Source organism: Xyrauchen texanus, chromosome 1, assembly GCF_025860055.1.
Source record: "Xyrauchen texanus isolate HMW12.3.18 chromosome 1, RBS_HiC_50CHRs, whole genome shotgun sequence".
NCBI lineage: Eukaryota > Metazoa > Chordata > Actinopteri > Cypriniformes > Catostomidae > Xyrauchen > Xyrauchen texanus.
The window spans coordinates 47,720,873-47,739,870 of record NC_068276.1 but is presented as its reverse complement, the minus strand read 5'-3'; the positions used below and the strand labels follow the sequence as shown (position 1 = coordinate 47,739,870).

The window sequence follows — 18,998 nt, the reverse complement described above, 5'->3', positions numbered from 1 at the left end:
TATTAGTTGACTGGTCACTAGTTGGTTATTTTATCACAACCGAAGGTAAATTTGCCTAGTATTCAGACGGTGTTTATGAACATTAAGGAAATGTTTTGAAATGCTTGTAAGAATACATAGGATGTTTCCATTTATTTGCATTAAACTTTTTTTTTTTTTTTTAACAAAGCTTTTGGTCATGACTGTATATAGATATGAGTGTATCTCTACTACATTGTACTGCAAGCACATTGTTTGAATTTACATTTGTGTGTGATTGTGCATGTATGCTGAAACTGAATATTACCATAAGGAAGGAGTAACCAATCCACAGACTTCTCCAGCCCTGAGGGCAGGTAGGTATGGTGAGGTCTTGACTATGGATAGCGACTGCATGAGAAGGGGCCTCACACACAGAGCAGCGGCTAATGTACTGAGATATCTGCTGATCTGCCACAGGCATCATGGGAATGGGCGCTGTGGTGGACAGCCAATAAGATTTGTCATTGCGGCTGGCATAGTAACAAAGTTCATTGACTGTGCAGTACAGGAAGGGGATGGTGCTGAAATGAGGCAGGCAGGAACCAGGCAATCCTGTGATGAAGCGAACATTTAAATTTAACTGAATCATCTTGCAGCAAGTCAACTGGTTAGTGCATATTGTATATAAATGCCTATATTACACAGTCCACATCAGACTGATCTACAAAAATATTCTAGTAAGTGATGTTTATACCCTGTATCTTTTTCTTTATATTATCAAAAATATTTACAAAGTTACAAGTGTATAAATATTAGTTATATATAGTCACAAGTGCCTCACCCAAATCCTGGTTGTGGGCTTTCTCCTGTCCCTCCACATACAACAAACTGTAGCCATCCCATAACTTTGTCATGCCTTGAGGACACATGGGCATCAGGGTGGACTGACTATGTTTCACCAGAGTATAACCAATACTGCTACTGCGTGCAGGTAACCCTGGAGGACCTGGCAACCCCGGTTGGCCAGAGGTACCTGTATAGGACATGTCAAAGTAAAATAAAGAACATTAAAGGAGAGAGGAGAAGAGATTAATAGTGTAAACAATGATGTTGTAGTGCCATGTACCTTACACAATGTAGAAAGTGAAACTGTCTAGTTGTTAGTTAAAGAAATAGTTCACCCAAAAATGCAACCAGGGGCTGTCAAACTTCAAAAAGCGCAGGCACTTACGCACACACCATTATAAAAACACAATAAAAGCAGACCATAAGACTCAATGCTATATTCCAAGTCTACTGAAGCCATATGTTAGCTTTGTCAGGAGCAGACTGAAATGTAACATTTCCTTCAACTCCACTAGACTCAAACACTGGGGAGGGCAAGATTATCAGTGAATAATTACTTTAATTTAGGTCACACAAACCTGTCATATGGCTTATGGCCTTGTGGTATATTTTAATGACACTTATGTAGGGCTGGGTATTGATGCAGATTTCCTTACCTGGTTCGATTCCGAATCACAAGCTCTTGATTAAATTTCAAGTTAATGAAATTCAGTTTCGATTCATATGGGAGTATTTGAGATAGAATTTAAATTTTGCTTACATATGAAAGATGTTTCTCTCTCAGCTAATATTGATAAATATACAGGGGAACATTATGAAAATATGAATTTTATTTTATAATTAGTTTTTATAATTTTCTTCACATTTTAGCTTTTTAAAAATTTACAAATTGGATGAATTCCAATTTTAAATATGCCTTGAAATTTCATATATTGTTAACATGCATAATTTGCACTAATTATAAGTATTTACACTGATTTGTAGAACAAGTGCTAAAACGTTACAGTCTATTTAAGGATAGCAGCAATTAAGTGAGTGTCTGATAGAGTTTTTGGGTTGAGCTCACATTTAAGGGTTAGTTCACCCAAAAAGAAATTAACACTAGCCTCATGTGTATGACTTTCTTTCAACTTTCAAACAAAGAAAGACTTTTAGAAGCATATCTCAGCTCTGTAGGTCCATACAATGCAAGTGAATGGGTGCCAACATTTTGAAGCTCCAGAATCCACAAGGGCAACATAAAAGTGCTGTAGACGACTCTGGTGGTTAAATCCATATCTTATGAAGCAATATGATAGGCATGGGTGAGAAACTGATCTTTTTCCTCCAGTTTCACCTTCTGTTTTTAGTGATTCACATTATTCGTGCATATAGCCCCCTACTGGGCAGGGAGGTTAATTTATGATAAAAAAAAGTACTTGAATATTGATCCGTTTCACACCCACACCTATAATATTGTGTCTGAATGCATGGATTTAACCACTGAAGTTTGGATTACTTTTATGCTGCCTTTATGTGAATTTTGGAGCTTCAATATTTTGGGACCATTCACTTGCATTTTATGGAGCTACAGAGACTTATTCTTTTAAAAATCTTAATTTGTTTGGCTGAGGAAAGAAAGTCATACACATCTGGGATGCCAGGAGAGTGAGTAATTTCATGAGAGAATTTTCATTTTTGGTTGAACTATCCCTTTGGAGTGAAGTCAAATGGCTTCTTTACCATATACGTGCTATGTGTGATTGGAATTAAATGTTGATTTTTTTGTTGTTTTAGATCAACAACTTAGTGCAAAAAACAGAAAGGTTATAAAAAGATACATTATTCAATGACAAATGGGTTGTGTGGATTTCTTCTTTGGACACATAACATGTATATAGTCTAACCAAACGTTTACAGTGAACATACAGAGAAAGGATTTCGGTGCTGAACTTTTGCGTCTCTATACTAAAACTCTGGTGAGTGAAAAAAAAAAAGATGTCCCAGCCAGTGGCTTATCATAGACATTTTAACTGCATAGTTTAAAAGATCACTCAAGGGATTTTAAAAATCGAAAATACTGGGATTGCTCAAATGGGGATTGTGATTAACTGAAAACGTGATATTTCTTCCCATCCCAACTTTTATTTTGCTTTTGTTTCGTTTTATTTTTTTTTTATTTTTGGAGCTTGACAGCCCCTGTGTAGGGTTGCACCAGCTGTGCGTAATGTCTCACTTAAGTTGAGATGTAAAGTTCACACAAAGGGCTTAGTTACTACTAGTTATTTTGTAACTAATTCAGTGCTTAATTTGGTTGCACCAGCTGTTCTTATGGCAAGACTTAACTAGTAGGTAGTAAGCTCTCTGTAACATGAGGTGTAGTCGCATAATATGACGTTTACCTGTATTTATCCAATAAGCAACCTCCAAATTTGTAAACAGAAATGTTAAAAATCTGACAGTGTCATCTTGTTACGGTTGATGTTCAAACCTTTTTTGCTCACATAAATGTCAGCTGTAATAAATTATATCCCCATTAAAATACGATTCATAATAAAAGTAGATTTGATAAATAGTATATTTGCCCTGTGTAAATAACAATATAGAGTAAACTGTATCTAAAATAAATAAGGGGTGATAAATAAATACTAATACAACAGGCTGGAAAAATATATTTTGAATGTGTTGAACTTGACACCGGGCAACGCACCCTGAAAACTGCACCGTTTGAACGGTTTAAAGCTGAAGAGCCGCTTAAAAATATGGTTTTTTTTTTTCTTTTCTCTCTCTTAATTGTAAACATCATACAGTATGTTGAAATTATTGATGCCTGTCATGCAAAACATGAGCTCATTGATATCATTAAATATCAGTCTGCTTTTTTATTCCATCCATTACTCCTGGTCCGAGGCTTCCGTAAATATTTAGTTTATATGTAGGGTTACATCCTACCTAAATTTAATGGTGCAACCCTCAAATATTTAGTAGTGCATAAATTGTGACTCAGTGCCCATTTACGCCACAATTAGGCTATGTTGTAACTCACGTATAGCTGGTGCAACCGGCTCCTGGTATCTATGTACTTAGTATGCTGTTGTATAGGGTTGCATAATGATTCTTCAAAGCTTTCTACTTTTGTGTTCTACAGAAAAAAAAATAAGTATGCAACATTGAACAACATGTGAGTGAGTAAATAATGTCAGGAATTTCATTTTTTATTTACTTTTCCTGGTGTAACCTAATTGAGACAGGTTATTTTATTGATGCAATCATTTATAAAAAAAAATATATTATTACATCAATAAAACCAGTAAATTTAGATGTTAACTTGTTAAGCACATTTTAGATTAACTGACAAAACATTTGTCAAAAGTAGTAGTATACCAAAGCCTTCACATAAACGAAAATGGCTTTCTTTGTAAAAATTTCAGAGTGTGGCAGAGTTCTGACTGTGTTAATAATGTAGAGAGACTTTCTCATCAAACCTTGGGTTCCTGTGGGTCCTTGGACTCCTGAAGGTCCAGGCTCACCAAAACTTCCTGGAGGTCCAGCTGTACCAACTGGACCAAGTCTACCCACTGGCCCTCTGAGTCCTTTGGGACCTATAGAAAATGTACAGAAATTAGGTGAGTTGAAAAGTTCAATAATGTTAAGAATAATGCTAATATCAGTGATTCATACCAGACCAGAGGATCACACTACCATATTTCTTTGTTTTTTTGTTATCTTCTGCAAAGACTGAAGAAAGCACTCACCTGGGGATCCTGGACTGCCTGGCTGGCCTGGTGTTCCTGGCTGACCAAGAGGCCCATCAAAACCTTGTGGGCCGGAATCCCCAGGTGGCCTATTTTGAGTATAGTTTCTAGGTTGGTATACAGTACCTGGAAGCCCCTTAGGACCAAGATCACCTGAAATGACAATATAATCAGTAAGAGTTGGTGTGTTCACACATTGCTCATGATTTACATATTTTAATCTGAGGTAATGTTTCTAGAATTAATTTCTTTTTTTTCTTCTTATACATTTCTTTTTTTTCAAGAAAAATAAAAAACCCTCACCCAACCCATATACAGAAAAGACCAGACTTGCAATGTGATTCGTATATGCTTAAACACTAATTTCTGATACATGTAAACAAAAGAAAAAGATACTCCTAAAACAGATACACGGAATAACATAAAACAAGAAAGAATACAATACTGTGAAAAATAAACATAAACAGCAGGAGTGCACTCTAGATACAACATTTTTGGAAATCTGTTCAAGGAAGGGGCCCCAAATCTCAGAATATTTAACAATAGCACCTATTATAGAAAAACAGACTCTCTCCAGTTGAAGGGATGACACCAACTCAGAAAGCCAAAACTGGGAGAAGAGACAGCCAAGAAAGCAATTCAATATCAGGCAATAGTTCTGCATTATAAACTATGGAGTACCAATTAAAAATTGTCCTGCCAGAAAATAGAAGGCTCAGGACCAAAACATGTGAGACAGTGACCCTTCAGGGGCTTTACAATGATCACAGAGAGACTAAATTGTTGGATAAATATTATTAAGCTTTATTTTTGAGTAATGTGTCTGTGCATGACCTTAAAATTAAATAACTGTAATCTGGCATTTATCGCACATCCATGAATTGTGCAATCCCTCTTTGCAGATATTATCCTCAATCTTAGCACCTACGCCCCTCTCCCATGCATCTTTAAGCTGTTTGGAGGAGGTTGTAATAGAAGAAGAAAATAAGGACAGAAATTGAGAGATTAGATGTTTAGTCTCCAGAGACTGACACAGAAGACTATGAAAAGGGAGGTCACAGGGTTCACTGGTATATTTGTGAAAAGGTATTTTTGACATAATGACAAGCCTGAAGATAGCAGAAAAAAATTAGACTTTAATCTTACATTTACGCATTTGGCAGACGCTTTTATCCAGTGCACTTATTACAGGGACAATCCCCCCAGAGTAACCTGGAGTTAAGTGTCTTGTTCAAGGACACAATGGTGGTGGCTGTGGGGATCGAACCAGCAACCTTCTGATGAACAGTTATGTGCTTTAGCCCACTTCGTCACCACCACTTTTTTAACCACTCCACATATTTAATATTAGCAAACTATAGTTTTGGCAAGTCATTTAGGATATCTACTTTGTGTATGACACCAGTCATTTTCCCAACTATTATTTACAGACAGATTGTTTCAAATTTAATTGACTCTATAACAATTCCAGTGGGTCAGAAGTTTACTGTGCCTTTAAACAGCTTGAAAAATTCCAGAAAATTATGTCAAGCCTTTAGACAATTAGCTTCTGATAGGAGTAGTACTGAAATGGAGGTGTACCTCAGTGCCTCTTTGCTTGACATCATGGGATTATCAAAAGAAATCAGCCAAGACCTCAAAAAAAATTGTGGACTTCTACAAGACTGTTTCATCCTTGGCAGCAATTTCCAAACACCTAAATGTACCATGTTCATCTGTACAAACAATAGTACGCAAGTATAAACACAATGTGACTGCTCAGGAAGGTGACACATTCTGTCTCCTAGAGATGACTGTATTTTGGTCCAAAAAACACAAACATCAACACATGGAAGTCAGCTGCCCGTAAACTATCTCTCTCTCTCTCGCACCACCATCCGTAGTCGGCCTTTATCCCTCTAGGAGGCATAATTAGCCTAATAAGGGACAGTGTGTATAAAATCACGACCCCGCCCCGGCCTCCGCCCTGTCACAACATCCTTCAAAAAATATCCCACATAGCCATAAAAAGTGCAGTTTGGTAGAACAAACCCAACTGAACACCCAACCGCCAGAGCTGAATCCCAATACAAAACTCCCCATAAGCTCGTAACCAGCAGTCAAAAAGAGAAGCCTTGGCAAGTAAGACAAGAAAGAAAAAAAAAAAATAACAGATAGCAGGTGCCCCCCATTACTCTGAATACAGTTTCAATCCTGCAAATAGTTTTGTCTGCAATAAGGAAAATAATATATATATAAAAAACCCTAACCTAATCAGTCCAACAGAGCATTTATACACATATTACTCAGTTAAGAACATCCTGAAAATGAGTTTAAACATGTCTAAAGCAGTATGCATTTAACTATGAATTTGTGCAACAGTTCACAGATTCCTGCAGGTCAGCAACAATAATGTTTCAGATGAAGAGTTCACTAACATATTATAAATAATATAAAATGCCCTTTAAGGGTACAATATTTACTAACCCTTCTGTCCTTTAAATCCTTTCATGCCATAACCCCCTGATTCTCCAGGAAAACCTGGTGGCCCAGGTAAACCACTAAAACCAGCGTCACCTCTTTGTCCTTTGAAAATCAAAAGAGATACAGCATAATTATTTTGAATAAATTATAATAAATAAACCACAATAACATAGTAAAAGAATGTGAAAAGTATTGAAGCATTTAAAATGTTGCATGCCATCAGTAGCAAACAGTATACCTTTGAATCCAGGGTTGCCTTGTAATCCAGGTGCTCCAGAACCACCAAGGTCTCCGCGTGCTCCTGGTATACCAGGTAGTCCAGGATATCCAGGATCTCCTTTGTCTCCTTGGACTGTTCCAGGCCCTGGTGGACCAGGGAGGCCAGGAGGGCCAAAGGTACCTACAAATGATCAACAAAAGCTACATCACAAGAACTATAAGCGACTGGTACTGTATAACAAGAGGTCAAAGAAAGATATTCTTAAGAGCAATGCAAAGACAACTACTAACCATCTAGATCAGATACAGTATTTTTATATTTATTTTAAATATACGTTTTACAAGCATACAGCCCCAGCTAAATGTATTCTGGTAAAGCATAAAACAGGCAATAGAATAGAAATAAGCAGGAAAGAGAGAATAGAGATGCCCTGTACCTTCTCGTCCATCTAATCCCGGAAGTCCAGTGTCTCCGAGCGGACCTGGGATATTAGAAGGACTAGGTGGGCCAGGGGGGCCTGGATTACCAGGTAAACCTCGTCGACCAGGGGCACCTGAAAACCAACATTCCACAATCATCAAAGACATATTGCATGTAAATGAAGTACAAACAAAGCTGGTCAGAACAGCAATGACCCTGTGATTGCTCTCTTTCACGCTCAAAGTCTTTCACTTTTCCTTAAAGAGCCTTGTGGAAAAGTAGAGTGTACCGGTGAATCGGTTCTGCACTACTAAACCAAAAACACCATAACTATGGCAATACTAAAATTGAGAAAAATGGCTTTAAAGTCTTTTGACTGTCCAGACAAATGTGGATTGTAAAATGGTCTCACTCTGTTTTCTCTGAATCTGAGCATGGTTGAGCCAAACCAATCAGTCACAGTCCGAATGACACCTTCAAGTCTTTGTTAGGGCTCTTAAACAGTTACCAAACTGAATTGGCTTCTTCCTCTAACACCCATTTAAAAATCTTTATTAAACGGTTATTATTTTAACTGATTAAATTAATCAGACTTTTTTTTCCTACCCTCTTTCTCCCCATTTTGGAATGTTCAATTCCCAATGCACTCTATAAATCCTCATGGTGGCATAGTGACCTTAATCTGGGTGGCAGAGGACGAATCTCATTTGCCATGAGACCATCAATCCACGCATCTTATCACGTGGCTTGTTGAGCGTGTTACCGTGGAGATGTAGCGTGCATGGAGGCTTCACGCTATTCACTGCTGCATCCACGCAACTCACCACGCACCCCACTGAGAGCGAGAACCACATCATAGTGACCACGAGGAGGTTACCGCCATGTGACTCTTTCCTCCCCAGCAACCGGGCCAACTTGTTTGCTCAGGAGACCTGGCTGGAGTCACCAGCACACCTGGACCCAAACTCGTGACTCCAGGGGCGGTAGTCAGCATCAACACTCGCTGGTAGAGCAGGTCGGCCACTAATCGCAGGGTTGGCGGTTCGATTCCCGTCCCTCACAACTCCACATGCCGAAGTGTCCTTGGGCAAGACACTGAACCCAAGTTGCTCCCAATGGCAGGCTAGCGCCTTGCATGGCAGCTCTGCCGCCATTGGTGTATGAGTGTGAGTGTGAATGGGACACAGTGTAAAGCGCTTAGGTAACCTCTATGGTTAAAAAAGGCACTATATAAGTGCAGGCCATTTACCATTTAATCTGACTTAATAAATATTATAATTTATTTTTCCTTCTTTTACTTTAATACAAAAGATTCAATTTGATGGTCTGCTGATGTTGGCATGCTTGGTGGTCTGTGAGCGTGATGATCTTCACCATTCTCTCCTTTAAATCCTCTCTCTCCAGGCAGGCCAGGGGCTCCGGGCCGTGATGGGCCTCTCTCTCCCTTCAGGCCATCCCTACCACGAGCTCCTTGCTGACCACCTTCAATCACTCCTGAGGACATAGGTTAAATAAATGAGCAGTCATTAGGGTATCTGTTCAAGTTTGTGTCACTTTGGACAATGGTGTTGACTTGGGCTCCGTTGCGGTTGTGTTGACTTTAAGACCTTTTTCAAGACCTGAATAAATACAATTAATACCATATCCCCATACCAAAACAAACCAACACAATCTCAAAATAAATAATTTATCGCAGACTCTTATTTAAACAGGCAGGGGCACACATTCAACCTGGCCTTAAAAATATAACAGGGTAGGCTGACTGCAAGTTAAAGTACTCAAGACAAGTTTTCCACATATATGGCACATTAAATCTGGTTTATGTAAGTTTGTAAATAGATACAAATTAGAGGTCCACCGATATTGGATTGTGCTCGGTGTTTGAAATGGGTGGGTTCTCACTGGTATGCAGTACATGCACTTCTCTACATTAGTCAACAGATTAACGGCCATTTATCTTGCGTACCACCACTTCTCAACGTCTCCTGCCACGATATAATGTTTTTATTTAAGTCAGTGATTTCATGTGGCCCGCCAATCACTTTTATCTGACCTACCAAATTAATTTGATAAAATTGCAGAAAATATCAGAGCGCTCACTGCGCAAAACTCAGAGTGAGTTTAACAACACTCAACATGTGCAACAACAGCAGAGGCGGTCATCAAGCATTCTGTGTTCGTTTTTTATTCTCCATTTCTTTCTTTAGTTCTCGTAAAAAGATTATGCGAAGTGTTACTGAACTTGCCTATGCATAAATCCTAATGTGATTGGTTCTACATACTGATGTGTGCCAGCGTTCACAATCCTGAACATCACAATATCAAATTGTTCACCATTCCTAGTGATTATCTGCACAAGTATCTGGCTCTTGTGTGCAATATCACAATTTGTGCAGGAGAAGAAAAGGCTAATTTTCCCTTCATTGAAGGAGAGGATTCAAATTTAAAAGGAAGAACAGTCTAAGGATGCGCTGATAAATGTTGGCTTCGGTACGATACCAGCTCTGGTACCTCGGTATCGATACTAAAATAAACAAATAAAAAGCCTCAGATTTTTTATGAAATTACACAGAATATAACTTCATTAAGTGTCACATACACAAATTATACACTCTCCGTTTTCTGGATTCCATGTTAACTGTTTTAATGAAATGTTATGATCAAATGGTGTTTAATCAAATTGATATATATATATCTGTAATAAAAAAAAGTTTTTTTTAAAAAGATTTGATTCATAGCATGGAACTTTTAACTATAAAGGCACTTTAACTTTGAAATACACAGGGACTCTTATTTTGAAATACTTGGAGCTTCACTGCTACCTGTTGCTCATTCAAACAAGTAAGGGATATAAAACCTGCACTCAATATAAACAATAAAAAGTAAACTTTGTCATATTTCATCAACATTATATCATCATCATCAACAATTGATCTTTATTGATAGCTTGCCATAAATTTATGATCTGGCCTAATGATTGTGCTCTTCAACAGCTGAAAACACTATATTATAATCTAAATTTTTGTATACCTGTATATTGTTTGATTTGCTTCTCTGTGTTATTTAGATGTATTTTAGGTTTATTTTTCTGTACAGTTGCTTGAGCATTTAAATGAAACATAATTATTAATAACTTATTATTATTATTATATCTCAGTGGAAATGTAAAACATGGCTAGTCGTGTGATTACAACATGGTGGCTCCAAAGAGGGAGTGGCCTGCTTATTTAGAATAAAAAAATTCTAGGCCACTGATATGACTATTCATTATCAAAGTACTAGGCTATTAATTTCTTTGTCTAAAACATTCACACAAAAAGGAAAATTCTCTCATCATTTTCTCACCCTCATGCCATCCCAGATGTGTATGACTTTCTTTCTGCTGCAGAACACAAATAAAGATTTTTAGAAGAATCTCTCAGCTCTGTAGGTCCATAATGCAAGTGAATGGTGACCAGATCTTTCAAGCTCTAAAAATCACAAAGACAGCATAAAAGTAACCTGTACGACTACAGTGGTTAAATCCATGTCTTCAGAAGCGACATTATAAGTGTGGGTGAGAAACAGATAGATACATAAATCTCACCCACACCTATTATATCACATCTGAAGATATAGATTTAGAGTCATACGGAATACATAAATGTTACCTTTATGTGATTTTTGGAGCTACCAAGGTCTGATCACCATTCACTTGCATTGTACGGACATACAAAGCTGATATATTCTTCTAAAAAAATGTAGTTTGTGTTCTGCTGAAGAAAGAGGCGGTGGCATAGTGGGCTAAAGCACATAGCTTTATTGTGTCCTTGAGCAAGACACTTATCTCCAGGTTGCTCCAGGGGGATTGCCCCTGTAATAAGTGCACTGTAAGTCGCTTTGGATAAAAGCGTCTGCCAAATGCATACATGTAAATGTAAGAAAGTCATACACATTGGGATGGCATGATGGTGAGTAAATGATGAGAGAATTTTCATTTTTGCGTGAACAATCCCTTTAAAGTGGAAAAACAAATTATATAGTGCAGCTTTAACTTAGAACTTTGTGATCATAATGGTAGGCCATATCAACACTAATTCATTAAGTTACATTTTCAAGTTAATTTACCTGGAACTCCAGGGGGGCCCTTGGATCCTGGAAGACCATTGAGTCCATCTAAACCAGGAAAGCCTGGTAGACCTGAAGTGAGATGTAGGTAAGTGTATATTAGAAATGGCATCAGGATAAATAAGGTATGTGACTACAAAAGGAAATGTTTAGTTTGATGTTAGCCATATTAATAAAATAAAAAATAAAAAAGTGCTGTATCTGGAGGCTGAGAATGGTACACATTCTCGATTAACCTTTCTCTCCTGCTGGACCTAAAGCTCCTAGACGACCTCGCTCTCCATCACGTCCCTTCTGTCCTGGATAACCAGGGAGACCCTTACTGCCTTGGAGACCTGGTGGGCCTATGATTAAATATAAAACATTACACATGCAAAGAGATGAAGATCCTCAACAGTGAATCAAATTACCACAATAATGGTATCATAAAAGTGGTTGCAATCTTCCAATTACCACCAAATCCTGGTGCTCCTGGCTCTCCAGGATAACCTTTCTGGCCTTGGTATCCCGGGACTCCTGGGAACCCTGGATCACCTTGTTCTCCCCGAAGTCCTGGACCACCTGGTTATGAACCATAAAAGAATGATCATGATGCATATTGATATATAATTAAACTATTTTAAGAACTGGAAAAGTCTCTCCCACCTGAGAATCCAGGATCTCCCACCACACCCTTTGGTCCAGGGGGCCCAGGTACTGAATACGAATCACCTTTCTCACCTTAAATAAATAATTTTTAGGGGAATCAATCAGTATGTTTACATGCATCAATCAGTAGGTTTAAAAGCATTAACATTTCAATTGGACTTATACAACAATAATTCGAGTTTTTAATATGGAGTGGTGGTGGCGTAGTGGCTAAAACACAGGGCTGTTAATCAGAAGGTCGCTGGTTCGAACCCCACAGCCACCACCATTGTGCCCTTGAGCAAGGCACTTAACTCCAGGTTGTTCCGGGGGGATTGTCCCTGTAATAAGTGCACTGTAAGTCGCTCTGGATAAAAGCGTCTGCCAAATGCATAAATGTAAATGTAATGTAAATGTAATATTGTAAACACTTTAGTCTGATTTTTTGCTTAGGTGACTAAAAGACCTAGATAATGCGATAGTGGCTCAACTTCATCCTGCATGTATTCACCCTAATTGGACCATAACTGGTATTGTGTGCATGTTATGATTCTGGGTAGTTCGAGATTCCACGTTGATTCTGGTAGTTCGATGACTATTGATTTGATCTGCAATGCGTTTCCATTTTACTGCATTTATAGCCAACATTTGGGAAGCAATCATTTTGACAAACTATGCGATTTGAATTGTAATATGATAAACATTTTACATTCTGCTATTGCTGCTGCTCAGTGTGTGCCGCACACCAGCTAGAGACCGAAGCGTGAATGCAGACTAAATTGCAGCCTTTTACGGTTTAGTAAACGTGCAAGGTCATATTGCATAAATGGATACCTTACGATGTCTCAGAGGTCAATGTCTGAAGGTTTTTTGGATGGTTTTTCCTTTTTCCGTGTTTATTTTTGTCAAGTCCGAATCTTAAGTTCATTTCCATATCTAAACTTGAAAAACTTGTCTAAACTCTATCTGCAGGGGGTTTATAATTATACATAAAAAAAAATAAAAAGTATATACTGGTAGTGAGTACATTCAATGAGAAGTTAAGGAGTTGAGGTGCGATGGCAAATATTCGATTCATGACATGTATACACATTGTGTCATGCACATTGGACAGACAGAAAACTATGCAAAAGCCTGCAGTTGATTATTAGCTCAAGATTATAGTTGTATCACAGCATGTAAATGTCCTGAATTATAGCTGTATGTAGCTATCCTATCATCTACTTGAACTGTTGTTTCAAAGGTTAGCATAGGTTAGGAAGGGCTTTTACATTTCATAAATACCATGGCAATATCTTAAAGGGATAGTTCACCCACAAATGAAAATTTGGTATTCATTTACTCACCCTCATGTGGTTCCAAACCAGTAAGACTCACTCTCTTCCATGGAACACAAAAGATGTTCACTGTATTGCATAACATTTATCATAACATAACCTTTTGTGTTCCTTAGTATAAAGAAAGTTAAATATGTTAGGAACAATATGAGGCTGAGTAAATGATGACAGACTTTGAATTTTTGGGAGAAATATTCCATTAAATAATTAATCCACTTATATTGACAGATCAACACAGATCTCACCTTTGGCACCAAGCTGTCCTTGACTGCCTGAAAACCCTTGAAATCCAGGTCCACCATCATCACCCTGCCATGGAGACAAGACACAATGTTCACATTGCACTATAGTATGCTTGGTATACCTTTAATGTTCTTGACCTGTGACTTGAACACAGAATCCTCACCCTCGGTCCTGGCATGCCAGGGAAACCCATGACACCAGGAGATCCTTTGGGTCCGGGGAAGCCAGAGGAGCCAGGCATGCCTGGGATTCCAGGCTGACCAGGAAAACCTTTTGCTTGGTTGGCAATACCGGGCAGTCCAGGTAATCCTGGACGACCAGGTGGCCCGGAAAAACCCTTATCACCTGTTAAAAGGAGAAATGTTTTAGTGCTATTTCTATGACTGTAATGACATTCTATCATGTTGCATCACTGTCTGTAAGTTCAGCCACAAAGAATATTGAATGGCACATATTGTCATTCCACTTACAACACAGGTTAAATGTGACTTTGTATGTCATTTACAGTATGGTAGCACAACACCATTCAAAGATACTCTCTGATGACATCTAAGGCTGATTTTTTTTAACGATTTTCAGCCACAAGCTTCATTTTCGTAGTCATCTGAAAACCAGAGGGTGTTAGTTTATGCGGCCGCGTCTCTCAGTGGGTGGGTGGGTGTGTGTTAATTGCCTCTGTGGCTCAACTCCCTGCTGACAACAACATCCGACATGTTTGATGTTATCCCTGGCTTTCTGTGGGGAGGACTCCCAAGGTCTCTGCAGAGATCAAGGAACTTCTTCTCACTGTAAAGAACTTTGCACTACTCAGATCTGATCCATACTCCGCAAATGCAAAGACACATTTCGCAAATGCTGATGATTATTCATGGCGATTGTGTAACCAAGTGTTTTCAGGGGTTCTCCTACACTGAAATGACGAATAAAACAAAAAAGCAGAGGCAGAACCGCCTGTATTTATTAGCTATTTTTTTTCCCCATTTTTGAAGCCTAACATGAACATATAATCAAGTACATAATTCAGTCTATATCCTGTTCTTATTTCATTGAGATTCTCATGACATGAAATCGCATAGAAGCATCAAAGGCAGTCATTTAGTTTATCATCCCTCTTTTATCCTTTATCAGTGAGAGTGACATCCAACAAAAGAGTTAGATTTTAGCAAAATTGGTAGGTGCAATATGATTAACCAAAATCGAGATGTTTCAAGTCGGCTGGTGGAATGCTGCTTTAAAATGTCAATAAACATCTCAATAATCCTGATTCATCCTATTGAAAATCTGACGAAAAGGAATTGAGGTTTAACAGGTTTGTTTTAGTGTGGATGGATGGTCTGGCTAATTTTTGTACCTCTTGGCCCTGGGAAACCAGGCAATCCACTGCTTCCTGGGACACCTGGTTCACCATTTTCCTGCAGCTTAGATGGAACCACTGTAGGAGAGGGTCCCGGTGGACCTGTAGCACCACGATCCCCTAGAACACACAACGATACATGAATTAAAACATAGTTTTTATTCTAATACATTGCATTCTTTATTAAAATATAATTACAACAAGCTACAGTGGCATCTTTCTGGAGTACAAAATATATTTTATTCAGACAGTTCTCTATTGTCTCAATAAAAAGAGAACATTAAGAGATAGCCTGTGATGCTGATGGCAATATAAGGAATGCTGCATACCTTTTAGTCCTTTTGCTCCATCACTCCCAGGTAACCCATCCTGAGCAATAAAACCAGGCGAACCTTTGACACCTGGATTACCTGGAATTCCAGGAGAACCAGGAAATCCAGGGAATCCTAACAACCCTGGAGATCCCCTCTCCCCTAAAACAAAGACAGAGAAGATTGATAAAGGGATTATAGAAGACACATGATGGCAGTAATAATATGGTAGAAGTGACAGTATGATATATTATCAATAATTTAAACAGGATCAAATGAAAGGCTATCTGTTATGCTTGTCTGATGTTTGATAATAAAACAGCAATACAAATTTAGAATACCTAGATTTAGAAACTCATCAGGATGACAATGAATAAAATAAAATAAATATTCCACAAATCTTCAGCAACAGAATAAATAACGGCAAACACATTTAAAGATCTTTCTGCAGGCTCCTTACCCTTTAATCCTGGTCGTCCAGGTGTGCCTGGAAGTGCTCCAGGACCAGGGGGCCCAGAAATTCCCCTAAATCCCTGTGTCCCTGGGACACCAGGAAAACCAGTGGCACCTTTTATCCCACCAGGCCCAGGAAGCCCTGGATCTCCTCTCACACCCTTCCGCCCAGGGAAACCTGGGGAGTTAAAAAAATCACAACATGATGATTTAACCTCGAGAACATCTAATCTGAGTTAGGCAATACATTAAAGACAGTATACTTCAGGTAATATGTACTGTTACTACTGAAAAACAAGCAAATGCTAATAGATGCAAGGCTGTAAAGTAAGGTATTAATAAAAATGCAATAAATGTTGATGACAAAAGCAAACATTTATTGATATTTGTTGTGCATAATTTGGCTAATATACTGTAAGTAAAAACTTCAGTTCAAAGTATGGATTAATTCTACACTGAATGTACAGGCAGTTGGAATATTACTTTCTACCTAAAGATGCTGTATTCTAGACTTGTTTTATTTGGTGGGTTTGTGGTTTAAGGCACACAAGCATATCAGGGTTATAGCAGTGTAATGTAAACACAATTTCTGAGCCCAAAATGTTAGATGTTGCTCAAATTCTGTGAATTTGAGGATTGGTAGCACTTCAGCACACGTTTCTGTCCATCTTTTTACTGTGAGCATAGAATGCGATAGTTGCTCCTTTGTACACAAACACATAAAAAGATGGAGGAATACAATTCATACAACTCTTAATAATGAAAGATCATGGATTATGATATGGTCAACGGAACTAGTGAGCCATTTTCTGATCTAATAAACAATTGGTTGTTAGAGCCTGCATCATTGATATAAATTGATTTCTTGGTTTGTTATAGAGGCCTAATGGTCCATGTCAGTCACCTTAGAGAGACAGTTTATCTAAAAATACACAAAATGAAATGATGCTGACCAAAAACATGCATGACTCACTTTCTTCTGTGGAACACAAAAGGAGCTTTTAGGCAGAATGATTAATGAATAAAAATAATTAAATGTAAATGGAGAGTAAGGCTGACATTTTGTCTTTCATCTTCCTTTCTGTTCCATGGAAGAAAAGTTTGGATCAGCATGGATAGTGAAAGCAAATGATGATAATTTTTGGGTGAACTATCCCTTCAAAACACTAATGCAGGCTCCCCTTCATTCAGTGTTTTAATTAGGAGAACTGAATACATACAAGTGCATTAAGACACAGCATAGCGAAGGTGTGGACTGTGTGTTAGAGAAACTTTAAACACTAAATGCATGGCATGGGGAGGACAATATTTCTCACCTTGACAGCCTAGTGTGGTGACCCAACACCAAAAATAGAGGACGGTAGTACCACAAATGGAAGGACGGGAGGATGGAAATGATGGTGATGAAAAAAGAAGAGGGGAGGATGTCCATAAAGGAAAGAATAAGGAAAACAGGCATGTTTGTGAGGAAGATCAGTAAACTCAGGCTGATGAAGACTGAGATAAAACTGATGAGAAAAGAAAGAGCCAACAGTGAAACATTTTAGCCATTATTACAAATTAGTTAGGAAATAAGAACATACTGTCCACTTAAGTCTAGTTAACACTGTTCACACAAGAACTTTCATGAAATGTTTTAGCCAAAACTACCTTGTGTATCGCCCAGTGAAATAATGGAATATGCAGAACATTATAGAAGTGATGCAAACATGGCAAAAGTCTAAAATGTTGGCAAAACCCATTGCTTTTGGTTAAGTAAAGCAGATGTGTGTAATTATTTTGATGTTAAAGGGGTAATGACATGCCTTTTTTATAATTTTTTTATGTTCCTTGAGGTTCACTTATAACATTAGTAAAGTTTTTGGCACGAAAGTCAGTCATATATTTGTAAAACAATATCTTTTTACACCCTCATTCTGAGCCTTTGTCAGAAATGCTCGGTTTTGGTGCTGCTTCTCCTTTAAGACTTGACAGTAAACGCACACTGTACTGATTGGCACTCTGCTCTTGACTGACCTGCCCTCTCCATGCCATCTCACTGCTCACCACTACTGGCCAGGCTACAGGAGTGACAAGGTTAATTAGGTGTTGATGTGTTGTTGCGAATGCGGTCAGATGCAAATATCTAATACAGTGTGACATCACAATGTGGAAGAAGTAGAGAGCAAGTCATTTAGGCAGCTTGGTTTCAACAAATGCTCTTTTTGTAGTTAGGAGGAAATTTTTATTTCTGAAACTTACAGTATGTTTTTATAGTACAATGACCTCCTATGTCAAAAGATCAAGGAAAATATTATTTTCTCATGCCACAACCACTTTAAATAATTTTTTCTTACCCCAGTTTAATGTGCAATGTCAAGTAAGCCATAAGTAGGTTGATTTCACCTAAAATAGCAACACTGTCGCTCCGTGGTGCGATCAAAACCTTTTCTGTTTGAGCGGCCTGTCCAGACCAACATAGCAACACTGGCTCGACCAATGGTGTGAGTTTGGGGCAGGACTATCTGTTTGTACAACCAATGGAAGGCAGGACTTTTCTGGAATCCATTTGAAAACAGTGATTTCAGAAATTCTGTTTTACACACTTCAGCTTTGGTCCTAGTGACAAATTCCCTTGTTGTGGAGCTTGCAGTTGAATTTGCCCTAGAAAAAGGATCTATGAATAGCTCTCGTTGAGAAAATAAAAGACACACACATTGTTAGATGAAGCACTAAAATTTAGGTTTTATAAGAATGAGAAGTGATTATTACCTGAAGGCCCAGGAAATCCTTTAGCTCCATCAGGCCCTCTGAGTCCAGAGATACCCCCAGGAGACAATTCGCCCGGTGGACCAATGGGACCCTGGGGACCAGGCATTCCGTTCACACCTCGCTCACCCTTTGCACCAGGGAAACCATTGCGTCCATCAATACCTGAAGAGG

General features: G+C 38.3%; 1 protein-coding gene across 2 annotated transcripts in view; it reads right to left on the bottom strand.

Moving 5' to 3' along the window:
- The window catches only part of LOC127651090 (collagen alpha-6(IV) chain-like), a 109,044-nt gene that overhangs the window by 3,177 nt on the left and 86,869 nt on the right, over positions 1–18,998 (bottom strand). For both annotated transcript variants that reach the window (XM_052136816.1, XM_052136822.1), the window contains exons 27-44: positions 18,828–18,989; positions 16,084–16,254; positions 15,642–15,785; positions 15,310–15,432; positions 14,122–14,303; positions 13,961–14,024; positions 12,397–12,471; positions 12,205–12,312; positions 11,988–12,095; positions 11,752–11,823; positions 9,019–9,138; positions 7,661–7,777; positions 7,243–7,404; positions 7,008–7,106; positions 4,542–4,694; positions 4,272–4,388; positions 803–994; positions 287–573 (exon numbers count right to left, since the gene is read on the bottom strand). In XM_052136816.1, coding sequence (XP_051992776.1) covers positions 287–573; positions 803–994; positions 4,272–4,388; positions 4,542–4,694; positions 7,008–7,106; positions 7,243–7,404; positions 7,661–7,777; positions 9,019–9,138; positions 11,752–11,823; positions 11,988–12,095; positions 12,205–12,312; positions 12,397–12,471; positions 13,961–14,024; positions 14,122–14,303; positions 15,310–15,432; positions 15,642–15,785; positions 16,084–16,254; positions 18,828–18,989 — 2,456 coding nt within the window. The remainder of the gene's footprint in view (positions 1–286; positions 574–802; positions 995–4,271; positions 4,389–4,541; positions 4,695–7,007; positions 7,107–7,242; positions 7,405–7,660; positions 7,778–9,018; positions 9,139–11,751; positions 11,824–11,987; positions 12,096–12,204; positions 12,313–12,396; positions 12,472–13,960; positions 14,025–14,121; positions 14,304–15,309; positions 15,433–15,641; positions 15,786–16,083; positions 16,255–18,827; positions 18,990–18,998) is intronic.